Source organism: Colias eurytheme, chromosome 18 (assembly GCF_061535395.1).
Source record: "Colias eurytheme isolate Ceu_HAF_F1 chromosome 18, ilColEury1 Martin Lab GWU primary, whole genome shotgun sequence".
Lineage (NCBI taxonomy): Eukaryota > Metazoa > Arthropoda > Insecta > Lepidoptera > Pieridae > Colias > Colias eurytheme.
In genome coordinates, this window is record NC_142997.1 from 5495534 (window position 1) to 5518924 (window position 23391).

The 23391-nt window shown below is 36.7% G+C and overlaps 3 protein-coding genes across 4 annotated transcripts; all 3 read right to left on the reverse strand.

The window, feature by feature from the left end:
* Positions 1 to 261: 261 nt before the first annotated feature.
* On the reverse strand, positions 262 to 23367 carry LOC149900640 (U4/U6.U5 tri-snRNP-associated protein 1-like). The gene is made up of 11 exons (XM_090112358.1): positions 23362 to 23367; positions 16162 to 16297; positions 14827 to 14961; positions 14099 to 14212; positions 13324 to 13524; positions 12315 to 12443; positions 11254 to 11341; positions 10237 to 10400; positions 9287 to 9392; positions 1003 to 1177; positions 262 to 611 (listed from the first exon to the last, which is right to left on the reverse strand). Exons 3-11 carry the CDS (start codon positions 14953 to 14955, stop codon positions 368 to 370), a joined length of 1350 nt encoding a protein of 449 aa, XP_089968484.1. The 5' UTR covers positions 14956 to 14961; positions 16162 to 16297; positions 23362 to 23367; the 3' UTR covers positions 262 to 367.
* Positions 7975 to 9060, reverse strand: LOC149900641 (uncharacterized). Its single transcript, XM_090112362.1, has one exon. The coding sequence runs from the start codon at positions 8726 to 8728 to the stop codon at positions 7976 to 7978; it is 753 nt and encodes a 250-aa protein (XP_089968488.1). The 5' UTR covers positions 8729 to 9060; the 3' UTR covers position 7975.
* LOC149900642 (uncharacterized) lies at positions 18244 to 22682 on the reverse strand. 2 transcript variants are annotated; one of them, XM_090112360.1, is made up of 3 exons: positions 22482 to 22682; positions 21241 to 22252; positions 18244 to 19432 (listed from the first exon to the last, which is right to left on the reverse strand). In XM_090112360.1, exons 1-2 carry the CDS (start codon positions 22606 to 22608, stop codon positions 21249 to 21251), a joined length of 1131 nt encoding a protein of 376 aa, XP_089968486.1. In that variant the 5' UTR covers positions 22609 to 22682; the 3' UTR covers positions 18244 to 19432; positions 21241 to 21248. The 2 variants fall into 2 exon arrangements, with proteins under 2 accessions (XP_089968486.1, XP_089968485.1); XM_090112359.1 differs by lacking the exon at positions 18244 to 19432 and having other exon boundaries at positions 20975 to 22252.
* Positions 23368 to 23391: the final 24 nt, after the last annotated feature.

The following is a 23391-nucleotide window of genomic DNA, read 5'->3' on the forward strand; positions in this document are numbered from 1 at the left end:
GGTCCGGAAGCTGTAACAGATGCTTTTACAGGTCCGGAAGCTGTAACAGGTGTTTTATCAGGTCAGGGAGCTACAACAGATGCTTTTATAGGCCAGGGAGCTATTACAGGTGTTTTAACAGGTCAGGGAGCTGTTACAGGTGCTTTTACAGGTCCGGAAGCTGTAACAGGTGCTTTTACAGGTCCGGAAGCTGTAACAGGTGTTTTATCAGGTCAGGGAGCTACAACAGATGCTTTTATAGGCCAGGGACCTATTACAAGTGTTTTAACAGGTCAGGGAGCTGTAACAGGTGCTTTTACAGGTCCAGAAGCTGTAACAGGTGCTTTAATAGGTTAGGGATGTATGTGTTGTGCATATGTGTGTATGTCTAGTGCGCACTGACCCCCTCCTGCTGCTGCTTCTTGATGCGCTTCTCCTGCTTGTTCTTGCCGGGCCCCTTGCCGTGGAACTTGTGCGAGAGGTAGCGGAAGGCCTCCTTGGGGCAGAGCGGCCGCCCGTCGTCGTCCGCGTACTCGAGCTTCACGTTGGGTCTGAAGTTGGTCTTCTCGCGGAACTCGCTGCCGCCGTGCGAGTGGTGGTGCCGCTCGCGGCGACCCGCCTTGTCGTCCTCGCTGAAAATGTAAGTGATCATTTTTTTTAGCACTATAGACTATGGGAGGCACGGTCAGTGAAATTAAATGAAAAAACCAATCTTGGTAACAATTTTTTCTTTTTGTAATATTTTTTTGTATTGCCTATACATGTTTTTTTTTTTTGTATTCTTTATAAATATTTTCAACTGTGAAAATGCGTTACCATCACAATACATCCCAACAATTTATGATATACTTTTTTTTTTTGAAGTACATAATTAGAAGGTTAAAGTGTGACAAATACAACATTTTATCACGGGACAACATCTTATATTCGTGCAAATTTTCTTCGCGCATAACACTCGGGCTCAAAGTTAGTACAGTCCTCCCTGCCCCCCTTCAAACTCAACACTCATACTACCCCTCTCACCCATAAGTCTTATCCTCAATCGAGTAATGTTTAGCATGCAGCAGCGCATGCGCAGCGCGGGGAGCAGCTGCAGGTGCTACGTTCTTCTCCAAGTATCCCTTGCTGAGCGCCAGCTGCAGGGCTCCCGCTACACCTGCACCGAGTGCTGGTTCAGCTGCCAGACCTACTGACGAACCTGGAATACATATTAACAAAATATATAGATATGAATCACAAATGTGTTGGTAAGCGCATAACTCGAGAACGGCTGAACCGATTTCGAATTTTTTGAAGTGAAAACTTCTTTAGCGGCGTTGAGCACTTTTTCTGTAATGTGTATACCTTTATTAAGAAGAGCTGGAACGTCAACACATTTACACATTGCACATGTTAGGCCGGGAGATACTGACACAAAATTTCGGGTCATTTGTAACAGGATGGCGGTCTAGAGGGGTCTTAGTACGCAATGACAAAAAGAAAAATGATGGTCAGAACGCTGGTACCGGTGGACTAGTCGCGTGGGCGTTAGTCACACTCGTCGGATAAATAGCGAAAGTCCAACGATTTGTAACACAAAAATTTTAGAATTTACCGATAGCCCTTAAAAAAGATGTAGGTAGGCGGTAGTGTCATGCCATACTTTTACGATGTGACTTACAGTCCGCCTTACCGACGTGAATGCGTTGATTTAAAAAAACAATTCAACCATTTGTACCGGGCTAACTTTTGCACAGTTAACCATCGTCGTGCAGCCATTTACTAAAATCGCCATGCCATACTTTTCGGACGATTCCAAATAGTCGCCATACCGCGGAAAATCTGCAAATTTTTGAATTTTTTTTTCTCGCCAAACGATGTGTCATGTGTGATGCCCTACATTTTTTTTTCAACAACTCCTGAATGATTATAAATAGAAGTGTGATAATGCCATACCTGTGGGAGGTGGCGAATGTGTATAAGATTTTTTTCTTATTGTAAGATTTTATTCGTAGTTACACCGGAAAAGTATGGCATGACACTACCGCCTATATCTTTTTTATGGGCTATCGGTAAATTCTAAAATTTTTGTGTTACAAATCGTTTGACTTTCGCTATTTATCCGACGAGTTCGACTAACGCCCACGCGACTAGTCCGCCGGTACCAGCGTTCTGACCATCATTTTTCTTTTTGTCATTGCGTAATAAGACCCCTGTAGAACCACCATTCTGTTACAAATGACCCGAAATTTTGTGTCAGTATCTCCCGGCCTATGTGTAGCTTTTATTTTGCAATTGTTTATAAATACAGGGTGATGTAATTGGTGTAGTACGAATATCTAAAAATCTATGAAGAATTTTGTGATACAGTAAATGGAAGAATTATAGACTATTTTACAGTATTTAATAAAATCATTTAATTTTTTGTTCATTTTCATTAGAAATGTCAATTTTTCTCACCAATGTGGAAATTTGGATGATAAGGATCTTGTTAGAAAAATATAAATTTTGACTAAAATCGGCATTTTTTTTTTCAAAAATCAAATTACTAATTAATTATCAGAGTTATCACCATTTACATTAATTTACAAACGATATCGGTTGTTCTTACTTACTTAAAATTGAATACCAATGTCTTATTGCGGTATGTGTTCTTTGGAAGTGTTCGTAAAGTTGTTGATCTAAAACTAGCTTTTTGGATCTCGGGCATAAGGGAAAAGCATTCCTAAGCATAGATAATATTTTATTTCATAGAAAAACTTCTTCCAAATTTACCACCTCAGTCAGTTTTAGTACTCGATAATGCATCATACCACAACGTCGCATCGGATCCAGTGCCCACATCGCATTCAAGAAAAAGTGACATGTTAGCTTGGTTGGACAAACATAATATACCATATCCAGAAAGAAACACAATACCTATTCTTTATGACATTATTAAAAAAAATAAGCCAAACTATACACAATTTTTACTTGATGCAATCCTCAAAGATCATGGACATAGTGTATTGCGCCTTCCACCATCCAGAACTCAACCCAATAGAGTTACTATGGGGCATAATTAAAGGGAAAGTAGCATCACAAAATGTGAACTTTAACTTGAAAACTGTGGAAGAATTATTTAGAAAGGAAGCAAATGCTATTAGTCTGGATATGTTTAGTGACGTTTGGAGAAAGACGCGAGAACATGAGGAAAAATATATTCAATTAGAACCAAAAGTAGATAATTACACTGACTCATTTATAATAACATTAAGAAATTCCGACGACGAAACATCGAGTTCTTCGAGCGATGAAAGTTTCAGTGAAGTATAAGATTACGATTATGATTAAATAGATTCTTCTTCTTCTCTATAGATACTGCTTTCTGAATTGGTGGTAAATGTTAAAACTGTTAAACTGTTATGACTCAAACTCAAACTCAAACTCAAACATTTATTTATTCAATTAGACTTCTTAAAGAAGCACTTTTGAAACGTCATTACATATTTTAAAATTTACCACCGATTCGGAAAGCAGTATCTACGGAGAAGAACCGGCAAGAAACTCCATAGTTGCTCTTTTAAATCATGTCAGTTTTACAATTTTACAAAATACATATGTAACAACATATAAGTATTGTAATAACATGCCAAAGAACTGTCCTGTGGTTTTTACGCGACAACCCTCCATGGGTTTTTATCGTCCATATATTCCTGAATACTGTAGTACGCTCTCTGAACTAGTACATTTTTTATATAAGTTTTAAATTTAGAACTACTAAACTCTTTAATATTATGAGGAATTCTATTGTAAAAGCGTATACCTTGACCCATAAATGAATTTTTAACTTTAGCTAATCGGAAAAATGGCATTTCAATTCTGACGATTCAAAAGTGCTTCTAGAAGAAGTCTAATTGTATAAATGTTTGAGTTTGAGAAAACCAATAGTGTGAAAATTATACAATAAACATGTAACACATATTTGTTAGCGCGTATTGGTAGGTATTACGTACTTCCTACAAATATAATATTTCTTATATATCTTTACTCGACCAAAGTCAGGACAAGACTGCTCCGCAACTGCAGAAGACGTCCGTTATTTAAATCATTATCAAAACAACCATCCGTATGTTGGGAGTGAGCGTACACGTGTTATTTGCATTGTTTTTATGACCTGAAATTTAATTATTATTTGATAATTGAATGATTATTAATACTTTTATCCAATTGATTATTATTAGAATAAATAATTAAGTTCATCAATTGATTTACTTTTAAATTATAATTTTACAGGTAAATTATGAGAGCTTTCATAATTATATTTGCATATATTTATCTACAATGCACCATTTTACAATTCAAGTCTAAAATGAAACTAGAGTCGCATTTATTTTTGAACATACTGTAAGTGAAATTGCATAAGTGTGAGTACTGTGAACATGCCAGCTTTCCTTAATTGACCGATATAAAATCTTAAACTCGCGTCAGGACACGTGACCTGATCGAAAAAGCGTAAGACGGATAGATATCAAACATGCTCAACGTTAATAATCAAGTTTTCACTTCTGCCGGCACTCCCGGAGTGAGTCTTTTTTTTAAATGATATTACTTGAAGTACGAGGATGCTTGTTATGGTGAGAAAACGTAAATTTGTACCACGGACGAAGCTGGGACGGAGCGCTAGTAATAGATAAATGTCTATTATAATATGTCTACTGTTGAACCTGATATGGACAATAACAAATCGTTAACATCACGTTTAAAATAGTCTTTAATTCCAATATTTGACTGACCGGTCTTAGTTGGTTGTGACCCTGCCTTCCAAGCCGGAGGCCGTGAGTTGGATTCCCACGCGGAGCAAAAATTTGTGTGTTGAACATAGATGTTTGCTCTATATCTGGGTGTTAATTATCTATATAAGTAGATAAGATAAGATAAGATAGCCTTTTATTTCAGATCAAACTTAAGTCTAATACATACATATAATGAAAATGAAACAATTGCAAAAACTAACAAACTATTCACTATTTTAATTATTTTAATATTTGGTGTTTCTTTATTTTCTGAAGATCTGTTTGCCAGTCGGCAAAGGCCTCCTCCAACCGTTTCCATTCCGATCTGTCCTGAGCTACTCTATTCCACATAACCCCTGCCACTTGTCTGATATCATCATCCCATCTTTTCAGCGGTCTGCCCCTCTTCCTTTTTCCATCTCTAGGATACCATCTTGTCACTCTTTTACTCCACTTGTCCTGGTCTCTTATCATATGTCCCGCCCACCTCCATTTGAGTCTTTTGATTTTAGTAACTACGTCTATGCTCTTAGTTTTATTCCTGATGTCATGGTTCTTCATTCTGTCGGATTTCCTAGCATTCAACATACTTCTTTCCATGTCGTGTTGACAGATAGCGAGCTTGCTTGTTGTCTCCTGAGTGAGAGCCCATGATTGACAGCCATACATAAGGATTGGTAATATGCAGGTGTTGAATAATTTACCTTTAGTGCTTATGGGAAAGTTTTTATCTTTCATTATTTCTTTTAAGGCCCAGTATCTTTTCCAGCCGCTTGTGATTCTTCTCTGGACTTCTTTGTACATAGGTTCTTTTGAGTTATGATCTGTCCTAGATAGATGAAGTCGTCGGTGTAGTTTATTTCGGTGTTCTCTAATTGTATCATATTCTTGTTTCCGTTTGTCATCAGTCTAGTCTTCGCCGGATTCAATTTCAACCCTACTTTTTCGCTTTCTATTGCAAGTTCTTTTAACATTATGCTTAGGCTCCCTGACGTTTTGGCGAATAGCACAATGTCGTCGGCGAATCTCAAGTGCGTCAGCGATGCTCCATCCACCATGATCCCGTGATGTTCCCAGTTAAGCTTTCTGAAGATTGATTCTAATACGGCAGAAAAGAGTTTTGGGGATAGGGGGTCTCCTTGTCTTACACCTTTTTCAATTTTGAATGGAATACCTTTCTTTTCAAGTTGAATCCTCGCTGTGCCTTTACTATAAACGTTTTGTAGGAGCCGAATGTATTTGTGATCAATTCCTTGTTCCACTAGAGCTTCCCATATTTTCACATGCAGGAGAGAGTCAAATGCTTTGCTATAGTCTATGAACGCAATATAATAAGTGAGTTGATATTCGTTGTACTTTTCCAAAACTTGACGCACTACGTGAATATGATCTATAACTGAAAAGTTCTTTCGAAATCCTGCCTGCTCGATAGGTTGCTGTTCATCTAACCTTTTTTCGATTCGTTTTAGAATTATCTTAGCAAAAATCTTGTAGATGTTGGACATAAGACTAATTGGACGATAGTTCCCTATGTCGTGTTTATCTCCTTTCTTATATAGCAGGGTGATATTAGTAGTTGTCCACTGATGCGGAATAATTTCGGTTTGTATGATGTTGTTAAACATGTCTGTCAAAATGGGTATTAAAATTACCTTGCTCTTTCTTAGAATTTCGTTCTGTATTCCATCAGGTCCCGGTGCTTTATCTTCCTTTTGCGTATCAATTGCTGCATTAACTTCGGATTGCAAGATAGCAGGAACATCTGAAGGTTCTTCTAATTTAACTTCACCTTGTGTATCATTGCATTCATAAAGTTGCTTATAATAAGATGTTGCTTCTCCTAATATGTCTGTTCTACGATGATTCCACTTATCCCTTTTGCTTTTTACTTTAACGATCCAGTCCAGAGAATTGGATAATTCTTTATAGGCCTTTTTTACTCCACCTGTTTTCGCTATATACTTTTCAAATGCTTCCATTCTTATTTTCCTTCTATCCTTCCTTATGTTGGTTCTAATTTCTTTGCTAATTTTTGTGATATGTTTTCTTCTGTCCTGTATATTTCTTGTGCTGATTAGATGGTTTCTTTCTTGTAACAGTTTCATAGTATTTGTTGATAGCCACTTTTTAGGTTCTTGTTTAGTTTTTGTAATTGATTGTAACTGGTTTGTAATAATACTTTCTATGAAGTTATACTTTTCTTGTGTTCCCAATTCTATTGTGTCGCGTGTATAGTTTCCGAATTTATTATTTAGAGCGGCTGTTATTTGTTCCACTTGCTGTAATCCAAGTTTTACTTTTAATAGGTTTAGTTTTGGTCTCGGCCTTTTGGGTTGCACTATTTCTAATTCAGCTCTGATTAGTCTATGGTTAGTATTAAAATTTAGTTTATTAATAACGTTGAAGTTGGTGAAGTTGTTTTTCTTGTTGGTTAATATAAAATCTATTTCGTTTTTTGTGTTACCGTCAGGCGAAATCCACGTCCACATCTTTTTCTTATGTTTTTTATATATAGTATTTAATATAGTGAGGTTGTTTTCGAATGCAAAATTTATTATTTTCTCTCCATTCCTGCTTCTGGGTTTACTGCTGTAAGTAAATGGTCCTAGCACCATATTTTCTCCTATTCGTCTTTCACCGATTTGGCCATTGTAATCTCCCATAACTATTAAGTTTTTATGGGCGTGTTCTTGAATAGCTTTATTTAGATCTTGGTAAAATGTATTTATAGTGTCTAGATTAGATTGTTCGGTAGGCGAATATATTTGAAAAATAGACCAGGGATCTCTGTAGCCTGGAAGTTTTAGATTCATCACTGCAATGCGTTCCGTAATACCTATAAACCCTTCTACGTACTTGGTTATGTGTTTTTTTAGAATAAATCCAACCCCATACTGACCTGGGGTTTCCCCTATATGGTAGAACATGTAGTCCCGATGATCAACAATGTTTTCACCCAATCTTCTTACTTCGCTCAGGCCAACAATGTCCCATTTGATTCGTTCTAGCGCGTACATTAATTCGGTGAGATTTTCATCATTTTTCAAAGTGAGTACATTGAGGGCTGCAATATATATTTTTGTATCGAAATGTGGTTCTAAGTTTGTGAGATTTATTGTTGGAGGGTGTTGGTCTCTTTCCCCCACGAGGACCAGTCGGCTTGGGGGAGAAAAGTTGTTTGTCGTTTTTTCGTAAGTAGTTGCTTCAGTTAGTTTGTTTTTCCGTTTGCCAGTTCTTAATTGCTATTGCTTTTTCGTTGTAGATAAGTTAGAAAGAGAGTTTGACCTGGATCGCATAGTATCAAATGCATTGGATCTGTTTGACTTGATTGAGGACAGAGTCTGTTGCTTTTTTGGTTGATTCTTATAAGACGGTGAAGCAGAAGTTTCTCTTTTCCTTTTCTCCTGGATGTTGGTGTTCTCTTTTACTATTAGTTTATCGTGTTTCAAATATGCTATATTTCCCTTCTTCCTTTCTTCAATTAAATCTGCTTGCAATGCCTTTCTCTTTTCTAACACTTCTTTTGAATAATCCTCAGTGACATAGATTTTCTTTAAGTTTCTTTTATTTTTCATAATTTCTACCTTTTTCCAATTGCTAGTGAACGAACAAAGTGTTGGCCTTGGTTTATCGCTGTCTACCTTTTTACTTCCTATTCGGTGAATTTTTTTAATTTCATTTTCTTCTATGTTAATTTGCAGTTCACTTTTAAAAATTTCTTGTAAATTTTTTAATAGTTGTACCGATGATGTTTCCTTTTCTTCTAATCCAAAAACTACAATATTATTATATCTCTCTCCTCTTTTTAAATGTTCAATCTCTTTTTCCAGTTTTTCCACTTTGATTTTCAGATTTTTGTTTTCAGCCACAATAGGAATTAATTTTTCATCCATTCTGTCCATAATACTTTTTGTAATAGATTCTTTGAGTTCAGCATTTTGGTTCTGCATCTCAGTTTTCATTTTGTCAAACAACATTTGAAATTGGCCTTCCATTTTTGCGTAAAAGGAACGTAGCAAATATTTCCTGGTTGGCAACACTGATACTTGTCACTTCAAATGACGTTTGATGTCAAATGTCAATTGTCAGTGGTAAATGTCGTTTGATATAAATAATTGTTATTCTAACCTGTAAGATTATGTTGCGCTTCGTATTTTCAGTAAGATCGAGTAATCACGCGATATTTATTATTGATAACACTTCACACTGTTTATGTTGAACTTTGGAAACGAAGTTGTTAACCATGGAGTGCTGTAACTATTTTATATCTTTAATTTATTCTGGAGCTCGTGAATATGTTGTTGACAGTTTTAGTGCCGGAAACGGAAAAAAATCTATATAAGTATTTATTTAAAATTATATATGTATGTTTATCAGCCATCAGTATCCATAACACAGGCTAAAGCTTAGTATGGGATCAGATCGTGCCCTGTGTGAAAATTGTCCTGAAATATTTATGAAAATATTTATTTATTTAATCAATCAATGGTCAAATATCGCGTTTAATTAAAAAAAAATTATTTCTAAATAGCAATATTTATTTAAGTACATACCATCTACAAGGTCAGCGGGTTTCTCACTGCCGATGTCGACTCTGCTCCACGCGCCCGAACTCTGCTCCACCTCGGGCTCCCCCTCCACTTCTGTCTTCTCGAAGTCCTACACTCATATATTATTACATGAATTGTTATATATTTCATTAATTAACTAGCTTTGCCCGCAGTTTTACCCGCAGTGCACCGATCCTGGCCTTAGCGTGATGCTATCTATATTATATAACCTACTAACAAACCCGGCGAACTCCGTTTCGCCACCTTATGTTTAAATACCACCTTCATAGTTTAAACACCAAACGAAATGTTACGTAAGGCGCTGTATGTGAAAAATTATTTTCCCGGTTTTCCCGCTTTTCTGTTGAAATGTTTCCTGAAATTTCTTTGCTACAAAACCTCACGGAGCCAGAGACCTTTCCAACGAATGCAAAACCGTGGAAATCGGTTCGCGCGTTCTGGAGTTATAGCGTCAGGAAAACCCGACTTATTTTTATATAGTAGAAATAAGCTTGCCTCGATAAATGGGCTATCTAGTACCGAAATAAACTTTCAATTGAAACTACAGTTCTTGAAATTAGCGCATTTAAACAAGCAGACTCTTTAGCTTTATAATATTAGTGTTATTTGCAAATTATGAACAAAAAAAATCTCGTAGAACGAAGTGCTTATCTTGGGCGGTTCATGTTCAGGCTCATCAATGTTGAACAAAACATCAGAGAAGATATGTACAGAAAAATAATGATCCCAGTAGAATTTATTCATGAACTCCCATAACCAATCTGACATCAACCACTGCTCTAAATATATATTTTTTATCAATGGGTAGTATAGTGGCGATATAAGTGGCATAGTACCTCAAAAGGGCCACCCACCAAAACATTTGCCAAATTCTGTAATATAAAATATTTTTCCGCGCTATACCACCATTAAAAACATAAAGTTAAACATACCATAATCTCAGTAGTAGTATCTCTGTTCCCAGCGAGCCCGTACGTGGGAATATCCCCCAGGGTACGACAGAACTCCGCAGTAGCATCTAACACCATACCAGGTCCAGCGTCTTCCTCATCAGACATGTGTTCTTCCTTCTTCACCTTCTCGAGGATTTCTTCCACCTGGTGATAGGATATGGACATAATTTGAATGTTTGTTCGACATTAAAATACCTGTACATATATTTAAAACACAGAAAAAAACAACTGCAAAAAAAATGTGTGCGTGTACTAGTGTACACACGTAAGAAGTGAAACTTCTTTATGACTTTATTTTTCAAAAAATAATTTACTATAAGCAACTTTACAGAAATACGTCGAATCACGCGTGGTAGGGATAAGAAAAAGATGGCGCGTAACGGAAAAATGTCACGCGTAACGAAAAAATGTTACACTAAATTTTTTTCCAACCCCGATAAAGAAGTTTCACTTCAAAAATTTAGTCAAATTTTTATGTTGGAAGGATTGTTTGGTACATTTAGAACCAGTTTCACAGCTTCCTAGTATATTTCTATTTCACTTGTCTGTCAGTTAAAATGATAGATAAAATACAAAAATTAACATCAAAAAGTATCAGTGAAACCGATTCTTTACATACATGAAGCATAATTATTTATACTAATATTATAAAGCTGAAGAGTTTGTTTGTTTGACCGCGCTAATCTCGGGAACTACTGGTTCGATTTGAAAAATTCTTTCGGTGTTAGATAGCCCATTTATCGAGGAAAGCTATAGGTTATATATCATCTCGCTAAGACCGACAGGAGCGGAGCACTGCGGGTAAAACCGCGGAGCACAGCCAGTCAATAATAAATCAAGTGAACATTGAATAAAATGGCACACAGATAAGTTAATAATTTAATTACTTTTCACACACAATACAATCAAAAATTATTAAAAATTATTTATTTAAAAGACAATTAAGGTAAATTGAGAAAAGCATGATGTAACAACATGATAATAAATATAAAATACCTGTATCGTCTGTGTGCAGCGGCGCGTTGCCCGCGGCGTAGTCGTCCACGTCGATCGGCTCCTGCTTCGGCTTCTTGCGGAACTTGCCCTGTACACATTATTATATAGTTAACTAAGATTCCGCCCGCGGCTTCGTCCGCGCAGTCAAAGATATACCCGCATGGTTCCCGTTCCCGTGGGATTTCCGGGATTGCGTCATTTTCCCGGGATAAAAAGTAGCCTATGTCCTTTCTCGGGTATCAAAATATTCCATACCAAATTTCATGAAAATTGGTTCAGTAGTTTAGGCGTGATTGAGTAACAGACAGACAGACAGAGTAACTTTCGCGTTTATAATATTATAGTATGGAAGTATGGATTAATTTTTAAAATATAAATTATTTTTAAAGACATGTCACATTTTTAATGTATTGTTAGAAACAAATCCCCAACTGGCAACCCAAACCAAGGGGGTGCTTATAAAATGAGTTGAACAACGGATTTGACACTTTCCGTTTGGCTCTCGGACGTAACGGTCGTTTTGGTTGTGTCGATTATTATTTTATTGTTGATGAAGGTAGACATATTAAATCATTTTGTAAGGAATAAAACCTTTCTAGCCTCTAGGTTGAATTTAAAATCCCTAAGGGTATGTATATTAACTGCTAATGTTGGAGGTGTCTACATATATGTAAACATGACATAGTTTGATATTATATATGAAAATATGTACTTCTACTCAACGAGAAATGTCCCTTCATCGTTGTTACTTCACATCATCTCTACTATCTCATTATATTATTTTATTGTCAGAGAGGTCCATATATAGCACAAGCCTATCTACCATATCATATACATTATATAATATATAATGTATATGATATGTTATTAGGTTATGTATATTATACATTACACGAAGCGTATATGCCAGAAAAAACAACTAATAATTAGAAGACTGTGACCACACTCGCTGTAAAGTGTTCGAAAATAATATAATAAAAAAAATCGCGTTTAAAATCTTTAATTTCTAAATGTATAATACTAGCGTAAAATCGAACACTAGAAAAAATAATAATAATTACCTTCTTCTTGAACTTCTTGAACTTGGCGGATATCTCATGTTCATCCATATAATCAGATGCAAGTTGCGGCGCCGGTATTGACAGGGACTCAAGTCTCTTGTCCGGACCTCCCGCTAGACGCTCTTGACGCTACACACAAGTTAATACAATAATTATATTATTGATACTTTGATTATACAAATAAATATAAAACATACTCGACTAAATAATTCAAACAATTAATTACTCTTTATTTAAACAATTAATTAGAAAAATAGTACTCACTTCGGAGCGCTGTAAAACATTAGCTATTTACTTAATGAAAAATGTTGTAGAATAAAAGTTGTTCCTCGAAAAACAATCTACAAAAATGGTCTGATATCATTTCTTCGTAAAATGATTAAAAAAAGTTTTATTGAAAAATATAAATAGCTCTAATTTCTGAACATTTTCGCTTATTACTTTTTTATTTATAGTTCTACGACAAAAAGTTACTGGACCAAATTTGTACAGAATTTAATTTGCAACAAATAATGTTAAAACAATTTTTTTTATCAGATAAGTAAATAGTTTAAGAGATACATATATCGTAAAAACCATTTCAACCGCTATTTTCAAGATGGTGGCCGTGGGACAAGGGTGGCGACCCCACAAATTTGGTGATAGCTTCACACTGACTCCCCCCCCCCCCTACACATCAAAAAAACAAAATTGCGTCCTCTAAAAAATTGCAACCCCAAATGTAACTTTTCAATGGACTACAAAGGAATTTTTGAAGTGAACATCTTTTAGAGTAAAAGTTCAAGGTCACGTCACGGCAATACCGTCGTTTTGTATTTTTTTTAATCTTGCTTAATAAGTTTCTCTTCTGACACGTGTGTTTGGCACACACGCTCTTTTTTTTCAGCACACGATACAGAACAATAACCTATCTGAACACATATTACAACACACTATATATCTCCCTCACACGCACACATGGACGCACACATGCACGCACACATGCACGCACACTCACACACACACTCACCATCATCTCTCTAAACCGACTAGCTTGCAGCGCGGCTTCGTCTCCCAGCACGAAGCCTTTATCCGCCTTCTTCTTCTCAGGGTCTATAGTTTCATCGTATTTAGAGAGAAGCGGGCGAGCGAAACCGAGTGACGCGGCTAGTTCACTCTCTTCGTCGTACGCCTGGTAGCCGGCGGCCGCTTTGCGACGCTCTTCTATGTTCTGCGAATATAAGTTTAATCCATCAGGCCCCGGGATCACAGACACAAAAGGAAAATCTTACTGTGTTGTGGCCCGATCGGGCCGTTCGGGGCTCAATGGGTTTATGTTGTTTATAAAACCTTTACGATAAAAGTTGCGTTGATTACTGTGTATGTAGAAGTAGTAATCGAAACTACATTTAGAATAAAATTGATTTACAGCTTAGTATTGATTATTTATTGTTGTGAAATATCTCTACTATACGATTTAGCTTTTATAAATTGTTCGCACAATTTATGGGTAGTTATATTTTATTAAAAAAAAAAATTATTATTAGTTCTATTTCTTTATCGCTTCGCAGACGATTCTAGCGAATCAAACATCGTAAAATTTGGTTCAGCCGTTCTTGAGTCATAAATACATTAATCAACATAACTTTCATTTATATATTTATTAACAAGCAGTCTTGTATTTTTTTTTAATTACGTTAAAAATATTTAACAAATCAAATCAATATGTATATTTGTAACTCGACTCGTAAAAATGGCAGAAAACACTATAAAAACTACATTTTAACCACACTTAGATCACATACCTTCTTATACCGCTCCTCATCTACCATGTTAACATTGACAAGCACATCCTCACTGTCCTCCGCTAGCACGTCCTTGTCAGCTAGAGTTAGTATCGTTTCGCGCTCTTCTGGTAGCTGTTGGTATAAATAGTTTTTAAATTATTTTAAATAATAGATAGAACTACATTAATATGTTCAATCTACAGTTAAATCGAAAGTTTAGTCAAGTTCAATTTATGGTAAATTGTGGGGTTAAGGTAAACGCGCCCTCAACCCAATACTAGAATTATGCCACAAAATTCTCGCCTTTATTGCTTTCACAATACAGACTACACTCGCACGTACCACAGTGACGTCATGCGCGATGCAGATGTAAATTATACGGACTCAATACCAAATTTTTGCCAGTGAATTCTAGCCCTTATATATCTATAGCAATACAGTCTCTTCTCCAACTCACCACTGTGACGTCATGCCCGACGCGCGGACTTTGTACTAGAATTCTACCAAACAATTCTAGTCCCTATATCTATAGCAATACAGACGAGTGTCACGTACCGCAGTGACGTCATGTGCCACGCGCAGCCCCCGCAGGTGCTTCTGCGCATAGCTGCGGCTATGCTGCTCAATCCTGACCCTTACATCTATCACAATACGGTCGACACTCTTTAACGAAACCCAATACATTTCTACTGCCAGACTATTCTCGCCCTTATTGCTAACAACATAAAGTCTCTTCTCCCACGTACCGCAGTGACGTCATGTGCTACCCGCAGGCCCCCCAGGTGCTTCTGCGCGTAGCTGCGGCTGCGGTGCTCCTGCTGCTCTTCAGCCACTAACGCGCCAACACCGAACTCCGCGTCCAGCTCGTCCAGCATTGCCGCCTGATAACACATAAATATGTTAATATGTATTATGTTTTATAGCATTCGAGTGCTTTTTGACGTGACAACGTCTTATAATTCGATGGAGCCGGCTGCACGCACGAAAAAACATGACTCATGCAGCGTTACCTCGCTCTGAGGCGTTCCATGTAAGGCTTGAGGTGAGCGACAAAGAAGCACTATCGGACGTTGTCACGTTCAACTATCATCAGTAAACCGACTTTACAGACAACCAATTTTTTTTTATGAAAAAAAAAGCACCGTTTATAGGCTTTAATAAAAGATTTAAAAATAATAGCGTGTGTGCCGAGCACACGTGTCAGAAGTGAAACGTTCTTTGGCAAGATTCAAAGATTCGAAAATCATCGACATCGAAGTTCGTTCGAATTGCCATGTAATCTTTTACAAGTGTTTACAAGTAACAAATAAATAATAATATTTTTTTTTTTTTTTTTTTTTTTTTTTTATTTATGTATAAGTCGGCAAACGAGCTTGCGCGTCACCGTACAGAAAGCGATGCAGATGATTGGCGCCGCCCATGAACAACCACAGACTCTGGAGTATTGTGGTTGCGTTGCCGGCCTTTGAGGGAGGAATACGCTCTCTTCTTAAAGTATTCTAAATTATAGTCCTTGGGAAATGCCGAATTTGGAAGGTCGTTCCACAGAGGAGTAGTGCGCGGTAGGAAGTTCCTCCTAAAACGCACGGTGGAAGAACGCCAAGTATCGAGATGATGTGGGTGAAATTTGAGCTTGTGGCGTGCGCTTCGGTGGTGAAATTCGGCGGCTGGTATTGTACCGAACAGCTCTTCAGAGCATTCACCGTGGAAAATGCGGTAAAAAACGCAGAGAGATGCGACATCTCTACGGAGAGCCAAAGAGTCCAGCCGATCAGTAATACAAGGATCATCCACAAACCGTGTTGCACGTCGCTGGATTCGGTCAAAAGGAAGGAGCTGGTACTTGGGTGCACCGGCCCAGAGATGGGAACAGTATTCCATGTGCGGCCTGACCTGTGCCTTATAGAGTTGAAGGCGTTGGCCGGGTGTGAAATACTGTCCCGCTCTACAGAGCATGTTCCCATCATGAAAAAAAATTTAATGTTAGTAAAAAATGTATAGCATAAAAATCCCAACATATTATATGCAGAAAATAGTATTGATAGTATGTATGTATGCATGTAGTGTGTATATAATCTCACTTGGTCTCCATCTTTCTCTTCTCCCTTCTCTCCTCCAGCTTCTCTCGCATCTTGTCCGACTTCTTCTGCGCCGCGATGTTCGGCGCCGGCTTGTGGTAGAACTCGCCCAGGTCGTCCTTGATCTTGCCATCTTCCGCTGTTACAAATAAATAAATAAATAAATATTCTAGGACATTATTACACAAATCGACCTAGTCCCACAGTAAGCTTAATTAAGGCTTGTGTTGTGGGTACTAGGCGACGATAAATATAATATTTTTATAAATACATATATATAGATAACACCCAGACCCAAGAACAAATAATTGAGTTCATCACACAAATATTTGCCCTGACCGGGGATCGAACCCGGGACCGTCGGCTCAGTAGGCAGTTACTTTACCACTGCGCCAACCGCGTCGTCAAATGATTCTTACCTTAGTAATTACTGAGTAGGGTGGTTAGTAATAAGTAATAAATACTACTATTGAGTATTGTAGTAATAACTCTGGAGCATGCAGTTTTACTCGCTTGGTACCTGTGCAAACCATGTGCTAAGCTAGACTATAATGTCTGTACCCATACAAATTGGATAAGCTAATTTTGTTGCACTAACAATATGACAAACTTTCCAGTTTATTTTAAAAGTAAGATAGGATAATGATTAAATTTAAAAGAACCAAATTGTATCATCTATATGTTATAGGCAAACTCCGAAGCTCCGGCGCTCCTAGGTTGGACTGGTCAATCCTCAGGTCAGACTGAATGACTTAGTCAAAGCCCAAACAAATGTAAATTTTCGGCCTTTGACTTAACAATTTTCGTCAAACCTGGGAGAGACTAATTTGGTCAGGCAAACGTCAAAACACAATTTTATTAAATCGGGGTTTGACGAGTCAAACTCCGATATAGGTATGAAGTGTCTTATCTTCGTATATTTGGAAGCATTTTATCATTTAAGCAGCTTTCAAGTCTTAAGAACCGCTTAACTCTGCCAGTTCTGACACCTGATTCAGTCAGCTTACGTTATTTTGACTTTTATATTTGAGATGCTTTGAGAGAATGCCGTGTGGCATTAGGCCCGCCTTTTGTACGATGTGCAATAAAGTATAAAATAAATAAATAAATGCTTTGGAATATACGGAGGTTAGTTTGTATAAGATTAAGTATAAAAAAATAACATTTTTAAAATTTTGATGTTTATTGTTTTAATAATTTCTTAAGTAATTAAAATGAAAAATTAATCATTTTTCTGACATGGTGAGGCATTAACTTTAATGTTAATTTGTTTTGATAATTTCTTAGGTAATTAAAGTGACAAATTAATCATTTTTCTGACATGGTGAGGCATTAATGTTAATTGTTTTAATAATTTCAAACATGTTTAGATCAACGTTTGACCGAGAATTGCAGTCGCTTCTAGGATTGACTAGGCCAAAACCGAAACAGAATAATTTACTTTCGACGTTTGACTGAAAAGTTAGGAGCTCCTGGGTTTGACTAAAAATACTTCAGGCAAAGGGCGAAATTGAAATGTATTTCGGGGATTGCCTGATGGGTTTGGCCAAACCTAGGATAAACCAGTCCTTCCGCGAAGGGACTGTGTATCGGACTTTGACTATAACATATACATATAATTGAAAATCAAACGAACTTACCAAGTGAAGTTCGATGACAATTATGTGAGCAGCTTCATTCGAAGCGATTTATATTGACGTGGTGTAGTAGCGTTCCTAGCCTGAGCCTTGCACGGGTTTTTTAAAGTTATAAGTATTATTAATTTAAATTTATATTCTTATAATTTTTAAATTATACTTTTTTTTTTTTTTTTTGTGGCAACACTATTTACCCCTACCATTTACCCCCATCATTTCTCAAACGGTTCGTTACGATGTGTACCTGAGTCATTTGTTGAGAGATATTTCACATTTTATATTTATATAGGGCAGGGAATATATTAAAATGTTATGCAATACGTTTGTTGTGGAATTAACCATAATCTTAGGGTGGGTAACTATAAATCGCTTCGAATGAAGCTGCTCACATAATTGTCATCGAACTTCACTTGGTAAGTTCGTTTGATTTTCAATTATGTTTCGCAGCTTCATTCTTTGCGATTTATATTGACGTGGTGTAGATGTTTAGAGTAAATAAAATGTGAAATGGTGATAAAAAATGAAAAACTTATGGTAAGTTTTATATTTTTATTTGCAATAATCAATAAATAAATATTATTAATTACACTTAATTTTCATAATTTAACCATTAATTATTTCTTTTACAGGTTACAATCATTATTAGATAACAATGTTTTAGCAAAGCTGGTAGGATCAGTAATTACATGTCTATTGTAAAACTTAGCAAATACTGCAGAAGAATCGGACCATCCCGCAGTTTTGCGTATAACATCAATGTTGACCCCAAGTCTATTGGCAGTGGATGTGGACGCATGGCGAGTACTATGAGCACTAAATATAGAAGTATCTACTCCGCTGTTATGAAGCGTGTCCTTTATCCATTTACTGAGCGTCTGGGAGGTAACTTTTGAGTATGGTTTTTTAAAACTAATAAATAAATGATCATTATGTCGAAGTGTTGATGTTTTATTTACGTACGATTCTAGACATTTGGCTGGACAGATTTCCGAACGACTGTTGAAGTAAGGAATTCTTAAAAGAGGCTGTAACGAGTACGGCTTAGAAGTTTTAATTAAATCTGAAATCATTATGATTATTTCACTTGTCCCTCTTATATCAAGGTCTTTTAATTTAATAAGAGCAAGTGTTTGTACTCGATGAGCTGTTACCAAAGCCAATAGAGTTGCAGTCTTTTTGGAAAGAGTTTCCAAACTGAGTTCATTATTTGGCCACTGTTGGGCTAAATATTCGAGAACTATGCTCGGATCCCAGGTTATAAGATATTTAGGATTTGTTGGCCTCGATTTGAAAACTCCTTTCATAAAGCGTTTTACCCTATCATCTTCTAAATTAGATAAAATTAATGATAAGGCAGACTTATACGAGTTAATGGTACCGTATTTAGCACCTTTATTAAATAAATCGGTAAGAAAATGTAAAACTACAGGGACAGATGCCGAGATGTAGCTATAGTTGTGGGTACTGCAGTATTTTATCCATGTTTTTATGCAGCCATCGTATTGTTTATAAGTCGAATCAGATAAAGATGATAACATAATCTGTACTGTATTTGGTGACAAGCCTTTCCTTAGTAAAGCTTGCCTGAAAGCTTCGCGGCAACCAACTTCAGAGTTTTGTGTAGGTTGTGGTTGAACCTGAAGGGAGAAGTTAATAAATTAATATCAGGTGCAAAATATATGGGCTTGGTTGTCATTAATTTTTGAAAAATTGGGAACCAGGGTCGCGTAGGCCAATATGGTACCACAACTATACCCTCTGCCTTATCTTTTATAATTTTTTGCATTACCTTTGTAATTAAACAAAACGGGGGAAATGCGTAAAATAACTTATTTTTCCATGAAACCGTAAATGCATCTACCGCCCATGCATCAGGGTCGTTTTTCCAAGTTACATATGTGTGACACTTTGCATTACATCTACTTGCAAACAAATCTATTTCAGGAACACCAAAATTAATGGTTATCTCATCATATGCATTTTGGTTTAGTTCCCATTCTGTATCATGAAATTTCTTCCGCGATAATTGGTCTGCTTCACAATTATCCTTTGTATTTATATAGGATGCAAAAATAGTTATTTTACGCATTTCACACCACTGCCAGATTTCTCTGGAAACCACATTAAGGTGATTATATTGAATACTACCCATTCTATTTATACAAGAAATTGCGGTGACATTATCAATTCTTAACAAGATTCGAGATAAACATAAATTCTTCGCGAAGGATTTAAGGGCAAGAAAAGCTGCTTTTAATTCTAACTCATTAATATGCAATGTTTTTTCACATTCTTTCCAGTAGCCGAAACATTTATTGTTATTACAATAGGCGCCCCAACCGGTGTTGGATGCATCTGAATAAATCTCTAAATTAAAATCTTCAATCCCGAGAGGACAATTACCTATATCTATATTACGGATCCACCAAAACATATCCGATTTTAAATTATCCGGAATTTTAATTATCTGTTCGTAGCTAGAGTTTTTAAGCAAACACATGTATTTATACTTTTCGAAAAGCTTAGTATATAACCAAGCATATTGAATTGCGGGACAAGCTGAAATTAATAAACCGATAAATTGAGCAAATTCTCGTAATTTGCATTTTTTAGTATTTAAGACGGTAGAAACTTTTTCTTTAATTTTTAACTTCTTATCATCGGGTAGTTTTAATAACATATTTTTAGAGTCGAATACAAAACCTAAAAATTTGCATTGCATCTTTGGTACTAACGAACTTTTCTCTAAGTTAATCAAAAAACCTAGTCTTTCAAAAAGTGTTTTGGTCAAAGTTATGTTTTCTTGGCATTCTAATAGTGTTCTACCAATACAAAAGACATCATCAAGATAAACTACTGATATCATACGATGAGTTTTTCTTAAAAATTCAAATATAGGTTTTAGAAGTTTTGTAAACACGAATGGTGCGGTGCATAAACCAAATGGCAAGCAATTAAATTCGTAAAGGACTCCATCATACTCAAACCGTAAGTACTTTCTGTGCATTTTATTTACTGGCACTAAAAAATAAGCATCTTTTAAATCGATAGTTGCCATAAAACAGTTTGGAGTTATCAACTTTGACGCAGTACGATAATCCTCCATTTTAAAATGTTTAGTTTCAATGAACTTGTTAAGGCATTTTAAATTAAGAATAAATCTCTTGTCACCATTTGGTTTAGACACTAAGAAAATAGAGGATAAAAACTCGCCCGGTTCATGGTTACAATGCGATATCGCATTTATAGATAATAATTTCGACAAACACATATCAAAATCTTGTCGTTCTTGTTCTGTTTTAGGACAAACACTAGGCTTATCGGTTCTAAATGGATTAGACTTAAAAGGTATAGAATAACCTTTAACCCACGATAAAATGATCTTATCACTAGTTATTTTACGCCAGTTATTAACATAATGCTGGAGTCTTCCAGCATATCGCACCTGGTCGATTATTGCCTCCGTTGCGGAGCTGGTGTCTTCGAAGGCGGGTACGTCCGGTCGTGGGGTCGTCGTGCACTGTTGCTCGGAGGTGGACGCGACGCCATGTTGGGCACACGAGCGAAACGATTGTCGTGGCGTTTGGTGTCCGCCTGGCGCTGCTGAGGAACATAGTTCAAACGGCCCTTATTAACTTGATTAGTCGCCACAGATACATTAGGTCTATTTTTAGGTTTTTGTATATTCTTCAAAGATTCACCTGACTGTTGGATAGACTTGGCCGCTTTAAGTTTTTCCGAGATATTCTCACCGAACAGTAACGCATCTCGTTTGGATTCTATTAGGGCGTCTTTTAATTTGGTGTTAATCGAGGATATTACGAATTTTCTTCGTGTCCTCGTTTCAGCATGATGGCTGTCACACAGTATACGGCACGCATCACTTAAAGGCTTTAAAATTTTTTGTTTTGATGTCTCATTCGCTATGACCATTTGGGTGACTGTTGCAAGAGCAGACAGTGCAACCCCAAGTTGTTTTTGCCTGTAGCTGAGCGACGTGTCTCTTTTAATTAAAGCTTCAGGCAATGCAGCCTTTACCTCCGGGTTGAGAGCAGGGGCCAGCAACAAATCGCAATTATTGGGAACTAGATATTCTTTGTAAAGGATATCTTTTATTTCCTTAGGAAGTCCTTTGGAAAGGATGTCCTGCCACCTGCTGGCGACATCCTTATGGATCGCAGGGCCGAGCGAAGTGTCGGTTTTTGGAGCGTCTCCTAACAATTGGAGGACGTCTTCACCCAGCTCCAGCTCTTCATTTTGTTTATCATTGTCCGCCGATGTTCCCGGTTGCGGTTCAACAACCTCATCAGGTCGTGGCGAGTCAGGACGTGGCGCGATTTCTTGTGGTGACAAAGGCGGACATGGCGATAGGGGCCGAGGTGCCTCATCAGTTTGGTGGTCTCTCAGTGGCGACTGGCAGTATAAGGACCCAGGAGATGGTACATCCAACGGTTCACCTGCAAAAACATTTCTATTTAGCAAATGTTTTTTAAAAACAGTGACAGTATCAGCCCAAGTATAGCAGTACGCGTCTCTTTATTTGTGATAGAAGAAACCCAGTTACGGTATCCTCGGATCACTAAGCATTGATTGATCTTGGTGATAGTAACAGCCCAATTTTAGCAGTACGCATCACTAATCAATCAATATAAAAAACCGTTGAATTTTTAAAAATTACCAACTTACATAACATATTTTCTTCCGATGCATCGCTTGTAGATTGATTTGCTCTTTTGGCAAGCCGATTTTCTAGTTTTTTAATCTTTCGTCTAATTTCTTCGTCCGTTTTTTCATGTTTCCTTTTCTTCCCCATCTTGAGCACTAATTATATTAATTTTTTAATTTTAAAATTCAAAAATTATTTTATCGGAGACGTGCGAAGGCTTGAGCACGGAAACGCAGAAATGACTCAGGTACACATCGTAACGAACCGTTTGAGAAATGATGGGGGTAAATGGTAGGGGTAAATAGTGTTGCCACAAAAAAAAAAAAAAAAAAAAGTATAATTTAAAAATTATAAGAATATAAATTTAAATTAATAATACTTATAACTTTAAAAAACCCGTGCAAGGCTCAGGCTAGGAACGCTACTACACCACGTCAATATAAATCGCAAAGAATGAAGCTGCGAAACATAATAAATCTGTAGAAGGGTCAATTCTGTACATTGAAAATATTGAAAAAATAAATAGCAGGGGATACTGTGTTACTGGATCGATACCAAACACAAATATGTGATTAAAAAAATTTTTGTCTGTCTGTCTGTCTGTCTGTATGTGAAGGCATCACGTAAAAACTAACGGTTCGATTTCGATGAAACTTGGTATAATTATACCTTATTATCCTGGGCATAAAATAGGATACTTTTTATCCCGGAAATATACGTAGAAATAAATAAATCTTAATTTTTCCGCGCGGACGGAGTCGCGGGCGGAAGCTAGTTTGCAATAAAATCTATAATTATTTGCAATTTGTAAATTACGACGCAAAAATCATATCATAAAATAAGTTGTGCATCACTATAATATTCAACATTCTGTACAAACAAATGTTTAAATAGACTCACCTGGTTTTTCAGCGACCTCTAAAGGCTTAA

Bases quoted from the DNA above. Each gene is read 5' to 3' on its own strand.
- LOC149900640 (XM_090112358.1), bottom strand. From the start codon at position 14,955: ATGCTGGACGAGCTGGACGCGGAGTTCGGTGTTGGCGCGTTAGTGGCT. The intron at 13,525-14,098 runs GTATGTGATCTA...TTATATTCGCAG, and splicing joins ATGAGGAGCGGTATAAGAAG to AACATAGAAGAGCGTCGCAA. The intron at 10,401-11,253 runs GTATTTTATATT...CCTATCACCAGG, and splicing joins GCTGCACACAGACGATACAG to TGGAAGAAATCCTCGAGAAG.
- LOC149900642 (XM_090112360.1), bottom strand. From the start codon at position 22,608: ATGGGGAAGAAAAGGAAACATGAAAAAACGGACGAAGAAATTAGACGA. The intron at 22,253-22,481 runs GTAAGTTGGTAA...ATGTTTTTGCAG, and splicing joins ATCGGAAGAAAATATGTTAT to GTGAACCGTTGGATGTACCA.
- LOC149900641 (XM_090112362.1), bottom strand. From the start codon at position 8,728: ATGGAAGGCCAATTTCAAATGTTGTTTGACAAAATGAAAACTGAGATG.